At 64.7% G+C, this 11,477-nt stretch overlaps 1 protein-coding gene across 1 annotated transcript; it reads left to right on the forward strand.

The window, feature by feature from the left end:
• Window positions 1-622: 622 nt before the first annotated feature.
• Window positions 623-8,050, forward strand: TULP1 (TUB like protein 1). The gene is made up of 14 exons (XM_067310437.1): window positions 623-669; window positions 1,381-1,411; window positions 3,076-3,205; window positions 3,330-3,479; window positions 3,746-3,901; window positions 4,061-4,174; window positions 4,287-4,421; window positions 4,647-4,729; window positions 4,966-5,136; window positions 5,240-5,352; window positions 5,791-5,899; window positions 6,071-6,169; window positions 6,442-6,613; window positions 7,676-8,050. Exons 1-14 carry the CDS (start codon window positions 623-625, stop codon window positions 7,807-7,809), a joined length of 1,644 nt encoding a protein of 547 aa, XP_067166538.1. The 3' UTR covers window positions 7,810-8,050.
• Window positions 8,051-11,477: the final 3,427 nt, after the last annotated feature.

Raw genomic sequence — 11,477 nt, forward strand, 5'->3', positions numbered from 1 at the left:
TGACTTGGGCTCTGGAAACGCGGTGCTCAAATGCCACCTAGCGGCACGGGGAGCCGAGGCCCGCTGTCCCCCCCCCCCCCCCCCCCCCCCCGGGCTGGGGCAGCAGCCAGACCCCTCGCAAACGCTTCCCTGTTCCCTCCCGACGGCTTTTCCAGCCGGGAAGCGGCTAAGCCAGGCAGCCTGCCCGCCGGGGGCAACAGGCGAGTGAAGCCGCTGTGATTTGGGAGCTGGGGAGGGCCAGAGAGATTTGCCCCAAATAAGTGCCCCAAACCGCCCTGCCTGTTGCCGAACTGGGGCAGGGTCGGTCTTGCGGGGATGCTGCCAGGTGCCGATGCTCGATGCTTTTCCCTGGTCCACCTTTGCCGCTGGAAGGTGTTTTTGGGCCCTGGTCTCGGTGGCAGCTCTGGGAAGACCCCCGAAGGGAGCCCGCGGGGTGCCTCTGCCCCGCAGCGCTGCAGCCCCGCCGCCCTCGGCCCCTTCTCCCGGGATTACGGCGACAGCCGCTGAAATCCTCTTACCGCGTCGCAGGGGGAATAAAAAGCGAATCGTCTCCCGCCCGCTCCCCTCTCCGCCGGCCGCTGGCGAAGGAAGCTGCAGGGGCCGCGGGGGCCGCGGGGCCGCGATGCCGCTGCACGCCGAGATCCTGCGGGAGGTCTGGGCTGCCGAGAGGTGAGCGCCGGCTGCGGGTCGCTTCGGGGGTTCGCATGCTGGGCTGGGGCCCGGGGACCCTGGGGGTCATTGCAAGGGAGCTCGACCAGCGGAGAGGAGAAGCCTTCATTTGGGGGCATTTCTCCAAATTAACCTTTCTGTTACCCGGCCTCCCTCCCTCCTCTGAGCCAGGGCTGTTTGCAGAGCTCAACCCGGTCAGGAGGGAGACTCGCTGCCCTGCGTGTTTGCAAAGCCAGGGAGCTACCTAGGAATGGGAAGGAAAGGCCGGTGTTTCCCTGCCCTTGGAGAAATTGGGTCCGCTTTGGCGCAGCATTGTCAAAAATTCTTCTTTTGGCCAATGCCAGCGCGATATCTCACAACACCGGGGTTTTAGCGTTGCAGAATGAAACGAACGGGAGCGAGGGAGGGGACCTGAACGGTTTGCACAGCCAGCAAACAGGATCAGCATTGGGGCTTTTCCGCCTAGGCAGGGCCACGAGAGGTCCCAAAAAGCAGGTTTTGCCCCCAGAACGCCGAGGCAGGCTCCCGGGGGGTCCGTCCATCCTTCCCCTTGGAGCTGCCCCATGCGTGGGGGGAAAGAGGGGGGAGAGGGTCCCATGGTGCTTGGCTGGAGCATCCCGGCCCCCGGAGCAGCTGCAGATGGTTAAGTCTCCTCCCAAGTCCCCAAATGCGGCGAAAGCCTTCACCCTTCTGCTTTTTGTCCCCGCGCAGCATGGACGAGGAGCCCCCCAAAGCCAAGCAGGTGAGGAAATCATCGGCCGGGGAACGGGCTCCCCCTTCCCGCGTGGCCTGCCTGGGCCAGGCTTTCCCGCGCAGCGGCCCAGCGAGCCGGCGGGTTGCCTGGGGGCCATGAGCCCCATGCGCAGGGAGGCGATGCAGAGCCGGCGTGGACACCGCGACGGCCAGGGCTGGGGGGGGGGAAACATCATGGGAGCCCGCGTCCCGCGCAAAACGCCAAAAAGGTGGAAATAGCCCCAAGGGGAGAAGCGCGGGGCGAAGCGTCCCCGGGGCCGGCCCCTCTCCGGGCGCTGGCCGTCCTCTTGCAAAACGTCTCCGGTTGCAACGTGCTGCCCCTGCACGGCGGGATCTGCCCGGGGGGGATCCTGCCGGAGCAAACCCCTTGGGATAGAGGTGGAAAAACACTTAATCCGGCAGTGGACGTACCCCTAATCCAGCCAGCGTTGCTTATGTCACCTTCTAGCACCCCGGAGCTGACACCTAGCGCCCAAATGTTTAGTGCGTAGCTGATTGCCGCACCGCACGCTCCGCGTTCGATAAATCGGCGTTATTTATAGCCCTGGCTCAAGGGGATTAGGTGTGCTGCATCTAATCCCTCCCTTCCTCTCGGCCTTGCTTCACGCTGACCTCAATCCCGAAGAAACCGCGCTCCTCCCTGCTATTTCTGGGCACGGCGGCGCCCGCTGAAATCCCTTTACCTCCGAGCAGTTTTCGATGTGGGTGAGGGAGCAGCGCCCGGCTTGGCTCGACCTGCCCCGTCTCCCGGCTCATCCCGGGAGATGAGCCCATGCCCAGGCCGGTCCCCCGGCAGGCTCCCTCCGATGGATCCCCCCTGGGTGCCACCACTGCATCCCTCATCCCAGCACATCCGCCCCGGTGCCACCCCCATCCCGCGCGCTGGCTCGCAGCCCCGCTGGTTTCCTCCCTGGGCTTTCTCTTGCCCCGTGGTCCGGGATCCCATCCGGCTGATCGCCCGCTCGAAGGGGCCGGTTCGCCAGGGGTGGCCGCACGTCCCCTGGCCCGGTGGGCCACGGAGGTGGTGTTTTGGGGGGGATTTTGGCAAGAGATGCTCTAGCAGGCCCCAAAGCCATTTTTCCTTCCGTTCTTCGGAGCGGTTCCCCTGCAGCAGGTGCTCCTTGGGAAAGGGGCTTTTGGAGAGGCTATTTTGGGCTTCGAGCTGCAGCTGGAGCAGGTTTGGGGGGAGCGGAGGGGCCCCCCAGGCTGGTGGTGGCCGGGTGGGCAGAGCAGCCTGCCCACGCTGGCGGGCGTCCGGCACCCAGACATGGGTCCTCACTCGGGACCTTCCCTCCCCGTCCCACCGAGGGGGTAAATCACAGCCGGCCTCTGGCACTCGCCACCTTCCTGCCCCCAGGCCACGTCCACGGGCAGGGAGGGAGGGATTGCTCCCACCCGTCCTGCAGCAGGGATGCCACCTTCCCCAAAAGTGAGCAGAGGAGACTCCCATCCCATCGCTCTTTCCCCCAAGACGGTTATGGTTTCCATGCTTGCGTGCCAGCCGGGATGCCGGAGCGGGGATGTCTCTCCTTCCATGCGGGGCCAGTGCAAAGCCCAACCAACCACGTTTTGGAAAGGGCCCCCCATATTCAAACAGCAGGACCTGCCTTTGGAAAGGGAAGGAGGAAAAGCAGCATTTCCCCGTTTCCGCAGCACCCGCGGCCGGGGCAGAAGCTGAAGAAGAAGCAGCAGGAGCCCACGCAGGAGGCCAAGCCCCGGAGGCTGAAGGTGAAGAAGTCGGGAGATTCGGGCGCTGCGGAGGAGCCCTGCGCCCCGGCCCAGAGTAAGCGGCGAGGCCGGAGACCCCCACGATGCCGGTGCCGCAGATGCGGGAACGGAGCGGGCGGCTTTTCCCACGGGCCCCGTCCATGGTGTCCTCCACCTCGGGGCTCTCCTGAACCGTGCAGGTGTCAAGAAGCTGAGGAAGAAGAAGGAGGAGAAAGGGGAGGAAGAGGGCGACAAGGACCCCTACTCCAAATCCGTCAAAGAGCCCCGGAGGAAGAAGGAGAGTCCTTCCTCCCGCTTCCATGTCGCCAAGGCCGTGAAGAAGCAGCAAGGTGAGGGTGGCACCTGCGGAGGTGGCCCCCGCTGGCAACCTGCTCCGGCCGCAGTCCCGTGTCCCTATGGCACCACAGGTGCCCCCGGCCCCTGGCACGGCCGCGGACCCCCCGGGGCCGATCCGCAGCCCCGCAGCCACGAGATGGCGGTGTGTCTTCGTGCGCCCGGCCGTGTGTCCGGCGCCGGACACGGCCGAACTGGGATGAGCAGCTCCGTCCGCCCTGGCCGCAGCCGGTGTTTTAACAGTTTTATCCCCTCTGGACAGAGCCGGCCGAGGACTCGGAGGAGGAGGACTTGGAGGAGGACTCAGAGGAGGAGGAAGAGCAGGTGGTGAATAAAGACCCCCCAAAGAAACTCAAAAAGAAGGTGCCCAAAGAGATGCCCTCAGGCGAAAGCAAGGAGAAGAAGCCGAAGCCGAAGGGTGAGCGCCGCGGCGGGCGAATCCCCCCGGAGCGCCCGGCGCTCGCGGGACGTGGGGACACCCTGCGTGCTGCTCTCCCCGGGGCCGGGCTCGGCGGGGGCTGCCGGGGGGGCCGTGCAATCGCCCCCTCCGTGCAACCACCCCTCGTTCCCCCCCCAGGAGACAAGAACCACCCGGAAGGCAAGGCCAAACCCGCCAAAAGCTCCAAGAAGGAGCAAACGTCCCTGTTCCAAGTGAGCGGCGAGAAGAAGGAGAAGAAGAGCAAGAAGAAAGGTGCGGGGCGAGAGGGGGTGGCCGGGGGGGGACCGCAGCCCTCGCGGGGCTCCCTGTCGGCGGGCGCCCGTCGCCCCGTGACGCTCTCCCCCGGGTCCCCCCGCTCCCCCAGCCACGGCCAGCAGCGAGGAGGAGGACGACTCCGACTCCAGCACCAAGGCCATCACGTCGGAGAGGAAGAAGAACCCGGCGTCGCTCTTCCAGACGGGCGGAGACCCCCCCACGGAGAAGAAGACCAAGAAGAAAGGTGAGAGGCGGGTTAATTCGGGCTGAGCCGAAGGGATCCTTTGCGGCTGGCGGCGCTGGTGCAGGGCCTTGCCGACCTCCGTTTTCGGGAGGTCCCCGGCGGTGGCAGAGTCGGGCTCGGCGCCTCTTCTCGCGGCGCGCTGGAGAAACGACACGGTGGCCAGCAAGGTGCTGGGTGGCTCTTCCCCCCCCGGCTCCATGCCAGCTGCCCGTTTCCGCCCCCCAGCTCCTGCCAAAGCCGCTGGGGCCGGAAGCGAGGAGGAGCCGGTGCAGAAGAATTCCAACAAGAAGGGCAAGAAGGCGAAGAAGGTAAGAGACCCCTTGGAGCCAAGGGGGGGGGCTGAGCTCTCCCCTGCCCGGGCGAGTTCAGGGGGCCGCAGCGTCCCCTCGGGGGCAAAAAGACCCCGCGGGAGGGAAGCCCGCGGCAAGGTAAGGCAACGGGGGGGGCGGCCACGGGCCGGGAAGGGAGAGGAGCCGGCGGGCGACGCAGGCGGCTCGCGAGCACCTTCGCCGACGTCTTCTCGCCCCGCGGCGCCGGGCGGCAGAAGGAGGAGCGAGCGCCGTCGCCCGCCGTCGACGTGGGCAACCTGGAGGAGTTCGTGCTGCGGCCGGCGCCCCAGGGGGTGACCGTCAAGTGCCGGCTCACCCGCGACAAGAAGGGCATGGAGCGGGGGCTCTACCCCACCTACTACCTCCACTTGGACAACGACAAGAAGGTGAGCGGCCGCGGGGGGGGGGGGGGTCCCAAAGCGCCCCCGCGCCCCCCCCCCCATCCGAACCTGGGGACCCAGCGGTGACGCGATGCCCCGGCTGCCCCAGGTGTTCCTGCTCGCCGGGCGGAAGCGCAAGAAGAGCAAGACCTCCAACTACCTCATCTCCATCGACCCCACGGACCTGTCGCGGGGCGGCGAGAATTTCGTCGGGAAGCTGAGGCAGGAGCCCGATCCCGTCCCATCTCCGTGCCGCGGCCCCGCCGGAAGAGCCTCTCCCCCGCCCTCCGCTTCCCCAGGGAAAAAGCCGTGCATCGAGCTGCGCGGTGCTCAGCCCCGCCAGGCTCCAGCCAGGCCCCTCGCGGGGTGTTTTGCAGCCGGGATCCGGGTGCAAGTGAATGCCGCGGCCCCCCCATCCCGGGCTTCGGCCGACGTCGGTGCCGGCTCTGAGCTCAGGAGCCTCGGAGGGGCAGGGAGGGGGGGGAAAACAGGCTCGTCCGGTTCCTGCCAGGAGAGACGGGTCACGGCTGGAAAGAGCTCCGAGCGCCCGGCAAGTCCTGGCCCGCCGTGGCGCGGGGCCCAGGGGCCGCGCGGCGCTGGGGCAATGCGATGCCGGAGGATCGGAGCAGATCCTCAGCCGGCTCCCGCGTCCCCTTGCAGGTCCAACCTCATGGGCACCAAGTTCACCGTGTTCGACAGCGGCGCCAACCCCGACCGCGCCAACACCGACTGGTCCAACGCGCGGCAGGAGCTGTCAGCCGTGGTCTACGTAAGCGCCGGGTCCCTCCGGCTCCAGCCGAGGAGCCGGGATGCAGCAGGACGACCCCACTGCCGGGCCGGATGGGTGCTGGCCCCCGTGTCAGCGCTGGGGGGGAGGGGGGGGTCTCCGTGCCGGGAGCCAGTGGCCGAGCTGCTTTTGCCGACGGGGTTTTTCTTGCAGGAGACAAACGTTTTGGGGTTCAAAGGCCCCCGCAAGATGACGGTCATCATCCCCGGCATGAACTCCGATAACGAGAGGGTGCCGATCCGGCCCCGAAACGTACGGCCAGGGGCACCGACCGGGGAGGGGGGCTCGCGCTGCTCGGAAACTCCCGGGATGCTGGGTTGGATGGGGGTCCCCTTGGATTTCACCGGATTCGGGGCTTGGAAAGACTTCCAAGCATCCCAAAGCACTTCGGTGGGGGTGTGGGAACGGCCTCTATATGTTTTTCTCCGCGGTGGGTGCTGCTCCGGGGGGGTCGGCAGGGTCCCGGCGGTGGTGGGGTCCCCCCGCGCCGCTCTCCCCTCCCGCGGGGCTCTCGCCCTCCGCAGGACAACGACGGCCTCCTCACGCGGTGGCAGAACCGCAGCATGGACAACGTCATCGAGCTGCACAACAAGGCGCCCGCGTGGAACGACGACACCCAGTCGTACGTGCTCAACTTCCACGGCCGCGTCACCCACGCCTCCGTCAAAAACTTCCAGATCGTGCACGGCGACGACCGTAAGTCGGACCCGGGGCTTTGCCGGAGCGAGGCACCCGGAGCGAGGCTCCCCGGCGGCATCCTCCTTGCTCGGCTTTTTTTTTTTCGCTCGGTGCCGGGCTGCTCTGCAGCCCCGGTTTGCAGGATCGCGGCGCGGCGGTGGCCTGCCCGCGGGTTTCGGCGACGCCGGCCGGGATGCCACCAGAGGGAGCGCGCGGGTCACCTGTTGCCAGGCAGATTAGGGCAAGGACAGATCCTGCGCGGTGCTGAGCCCCGCTCGGTGCTGGGGACCCCCACGGGGCATCGCACACCGGGGCCCGTCACGCCTCGCCGGCCGCTGGGGAGCTTTGGGGACGGTCACCCCCCCGGGGTTGGACCCCACCGCCGGGAAGCCCCGCGCCGGGATGCTCCCGGCCTGTTGCTCCCCCCCCCCCCCGGTGTGTCCCCCCCCCCCCCCTCGCCGCTTTGCAAAACCGAAGCGCCCCGGCTCGGCACCCCGGTGCGGGGCCGCCGCTCGGCTCCCCGCGCCAGCAGCCGGCCGCGGCCGCGCGTCACCTGTCCCATCCGCTCAGCGGCCATCGGCGTCCAGGGTGTTGGGTTACAGGCCAGAAAAAAACCTGCCGGGGGCCCCCGGTTATTTTTACAGATTTCCTGTCACCCTCGCGCTGGTAACAACGGGAGCTGCGCTCCGGGGTGGCCCACGGGTGCTTTTCCCGGGGTGCCGGGTGCCAGCTCCCGAGATGCCACCAGCAGGGAATGGGGTGCCGGGGGGCCCCTGTCCCGCTCCAGCGTGCTCCGGTTGCAAAGGGAAATGGGGGTGTTTCGGTAAATCGGGCTGCAGCCCGGGAGCTGGTGGTGAGCACTGAGCCCGGAGCCATCGGAGCGGCCAGTCTGGGACATTTAGGGACCGGCCTGGGTCCTCAGCGGGTGGGGTGGCAGCGCCCCAAAACTGAAGGCTGGGTGGGCAAAAGCCAGGCTGGCGATGTGCCGGGAGCAGGCGCCGCGGCGTCCCCCGGCTCCGGCGCGGCCCCCCCCCCCCCGCCCGCGGGTCCCCACGGCCCCCGTCCTCTCTTCTGCTGCAGCCGACTACATCGTGATGCAGTTCGGGCGCGTGGCCGACGACGCCTTCACCATGGACTACAGCTACCCGCTGTGCGCCGTGCAGGCCTTCGCCATCGCCCTCTCCAGCTTCGACGGCAAGCTGGCCTGCGAGTAGCCGCCGGCCGCACCGGCCCCGCGGGCTTCGGCGTCCTGCCTCTCGCCCTCGGCTCCCTCCTCTCTCCGCTTCCCGCCCGGCCAAAGCGCCCGGCGGCGGCCGCGAGCGGGTAGCGGCATTCCCGTGGGGCACCCTCGGGCTTTCCCTGTCCGCCCTCTCCGGACACGTTCGGGAGAGATCGCCGGTGTCAGGCGCACAGCAATCAGACCTGGGGTATATTTAGCAGATGAGGCTGACTGTTATCCCGATTCCATCCCTTTGAGACATTTTTTGGAATCAAATCCTGGAAACACGTCTTTTCCGTCTTTTTTTTTTTTTCCTTCCATTTTTTTAGATTCGGTTTAAATAAAGAAGGGGTTTTGGTGGCCTCCTTCGGTTGGCACTTTCTCGTCCCCTAGGGGCGCACACCAAAAGCCCGTGTGCGGCCGCTGCCGGGCTCTGCCCAAGGTCGGGGGCCTCCACGCGCTCCCCTCCCGCGCCGGCCCCCGTGGCCACCGGGTCCCCGGGAGGTGTCGGGCAGGAGCTGCCGCCCCGTGACCCAGGCTGGGAAGGTGCATTAGAAATCACCGGTATGGACGAGATGCTGGAGCCCGGGGGGAGCTCGACGGGCTCCGAGCAGCCTGGTCCCCTCTTTTCCCTGCGATGAGATGGACGTGGTTGTGCAAGAGGGATGCTCGTCCTCGCCGGCCGGTGTCGCAACACTGCTGGGCAAAAGGCAGAAAACTACTCCGGCTCCGAAGAGGGATGCAGGATTGTACCATTTTGGGCTGTATCCTCTCGCTGCTATGACTCAAGCTGCGCAGGTCAAGCCCCACGGTGCCAGCAGGCTCTCCAGGATGTGAGTTCCCATCAAGCAAACCTGGGAGCGGGACAAGGCTCTCAGCACCCCTCCGTTAACCCTGGGACCATGAGGATGTGATGGGGACAGCGTCACACCTCTGGGGAGATGGCGGTCCTGTCTCAGCCTCAGGAGAGGAGACACAGCTTGCAGGGACCAACCGTTGGCCAACATCTGCTCCGGCGGCTCCTGGTGGCTTTTCAGACTTTGGCTGAGCCTTTTCCGAAAACCGCGCTGATCCAGACTCTGTGATTCATGTGCGGATGGTTGCGTTTTGGGCAGCTGGAAGCAGCCAGCCTTGTTGAAGCTGGAAAGCTGAGACCTACAGACTGGGGAGGATTCGCTCAAATGCCCCAAGGAGACCAGGACCACGCAGGACTTGCTCCCACGGTGAGATCAGAGCCCGGCTCACAAGCTAAAAGGACAAACAGCCCTTGTGGTTTAAGACCAGAATCTCCTGGTTAGGTATGGCCAACAAATGTGGGAAAAGCAAGTGCTTTCAGCCCAAATCCAGCCGGGAAGCACACATCTGTTTGGAATTGGGAAAAGATCAGCTAATGTTTGAGGGCTGCCTTTATTCGCACTTGTCTTGGTTTCCTGTGCACCGGTGGAAGCAGAAACGCCAAAGCGCAGGGAAAGAGGAGGGTTTTGGCTCAAGGACTCCTCGAGGTCTCTACAAGACCTGTGCGTACGTGGGTGGGAGCCCGAGCTCCCCTTGGCCAGGCAGCTCGGGGGTAGGTGAGCCATCGGTCTCTTGGGTCCTGTCCCTCCAGCCACCCAAAACTTCTCAGTTTTGCCCATTGCTATCCTCAATCCACCCCCAAATTCCCAGCGCACCGCCAGCACGCCGTGGCTTGAGCACTAGCATCCAAACAGAGCAGAAAAAGCTGCATCCGCTGAAAAGCGCATCCGAAAACAAGCACCTTGAGGAGCGAGTCTTAACGCACAAGCAACGCGAGCAAGACGCACGCACACACGCAGCCTCCAGCACTTCCAGCCCCAGCAGCCTACACCAAACCAGCTACACAAATCCTCCTAACCCAAACCAACTGCAGCACAAGAAACAAATGAAAACAATTTAATAGGGCAATAGCTATTTGGGCCTTTTGTTTGTGCTGGCTGTTAACACCAGAGGAGAAGAAGAATTGAAGCCTTCGCAATGTGCATCCACTTTGGGCTACGGAAAGTGTGACGGATGCGCGGGCAGGCCAATGAGCGGCGGCGGGGATGCGTGCGTGGGCGGGAAAGGAATGTTTGCGGCAAGAAAAGATCAAAAAAGAGAAGGAACCTTATCAACTTGCCTTGAGCCCAAAGTCTGCATCTTCCTCCGGGAAAGGTTTGCTCGGTCCCGGAGGATGATGTTTGCCCCTAGGCGGAGGGATGGCCGGAGACTTGGAGGCTTTTCCAGCGCGGGGATGGGTTTAAGTCCCGGCAAAGCACGCGGAGCTGCATTGCACACCGTTCCCATGCAGGGTTTGTCCAGGGAGCCCCTGGGAAATGCTTTTAATTTGCGCAAAGCCAGCTAGAAGCAACAGATAAGGGGAAGAACAAAATACCCATCGCACCTCCGACGCCGAGTGCCGCGTCCTAGAAAGGGCCCGCGGCACCACCAGCTCTCGCAGCATGTGCTTGCCGGCATTTCCAAGGGATTGCTGGGCCACAGCAGCTGTGGTCCAGCACCGATAAGCGGGAAGGTCCCAATGGGAGACGTGGGATCCCGCTGTCGCCGACCCCGCCAGGGCGAGCATCGAGGCGGGGAGCACCTTCCCCGATCTCACACCTCCGGGCAGAACCCCTGCAGCACCGCAGGGCTCGGCGCGCTCCGATTGCCGGTCCGCGCGCTCCTTGCGGGAACGTGCAATATTCCTCCAGCGGTCCGAAAGGAAAACGGCGCATCGGACAGCAGCTGGGAAGGCCGCGGGGCTGGCGGCTACGGGAGGCAAAGCCGGCGCCCAGACACCCCTCGCCCGGCAATTTAAGGCCACGGTTGTTCAGTTCCCAGCCAGCACCCGGCCCGGCGGACGGCGTTGCCTCGGCCTCCGGGGCTCTCGGTGCAGCGCTTTGAAGTGGCGCTACATCAATTCATTAAAGAAGTGATTGTGACAGTGTGTTTTCCTCTCCCCTTCCCCTTCCCATGTGTTTGTTTCAAAGAAACTTTTTTTATTGGGGAAGGCGCAGGCCTTTCCGATAAGCTGCGCTGAGCTCCGGGCTGCGGCTCGGCAGGGGAGGCTCTTTCTTGGTGCAGCCACCAACCAGCAACAACGGGACGGCCAATATTTTTCGACTGCTTTTAAGAAAGGAATCATTTTTTAATTAGCGAATCTGTTCCGGAGAAGTGTTGGAGTTTTACAATGTTGTAGCTGTTCTTGGTTTGCTGCCTGGACTTGGATGTTCTGGCCATAAGAAAATATTATTTATGGCGCTGCTGCTTGCAGCTCTTTTATATTGTAATTTGGGAAAGGAAGTCGCTGTTCCCACCAATGGATGAAGAATAGCAGAAATGAGGATTACGGACTTCTGAAGGGGGGGGGGGGGTTTAATAGGCAGGACTGAAACAAACCACCAAACCGGGAGCTGGGCTCGAATCGCCGCGCTCCCGAATAAGCTAATCCCGCCGTCACCGGCGGTCGCAGCGGAGCCCGTAACCGACCCTGCGGCTGATCCTGCAAACACTCGGTGCGTTTGCAGGATCCGCGCAGCCGTAACCCCCTCGTCGCTCCCCTGCGCAGCCTTACATGTGCTCCTAAACATTTGCAGACCGGCCTTGTATTCGCAGCCTAACGCACGCTTGTTTGCTCATGCCTTACTCAGCCTAAACTCCTATTGAACT

Source organism: Apteryx mantelli, chromosome 25, assembly GCF_036417845.1.
Source record: "Apteryx mantelli isolate bAptMan1 chromosome 25, bAptMan1.hap1, whole genome shotgun sequence".
NCBI classification, from domain to species: domain Eukaryota; kingdom Metazoa; phylum Chordata; class Aves; order Apterygiformes; family Apterygidae; genus Apteryx; species Apteryx mantelli.

Excerpts from the sequence above, each read along its gene's own strand:
- TULP1 (XM_067310437.1), top strand. The coding sequence starts at position 623 with ATGCCGCTGCACGCCGAGATCCTGCGGGAGGTCTGGGCTGCCGAGAG. Across the intron at positions 4,175-4,286 it reads GAAGAAGAGCAAGAAGAAAG|CCACGGCCAGCAGCGAGGAG; the intron begins GTGCGGGGCGAG and ends CCGCTCCCCCAG. Across the intron at positions 5,900-6,070 it reads AGCTGTCAGCCGTGGTCTAC|GAGACAAACGTTTTGGGGTT; the intron begins GTAAGCGCCGGG and ends TTTTTCTTGCAG.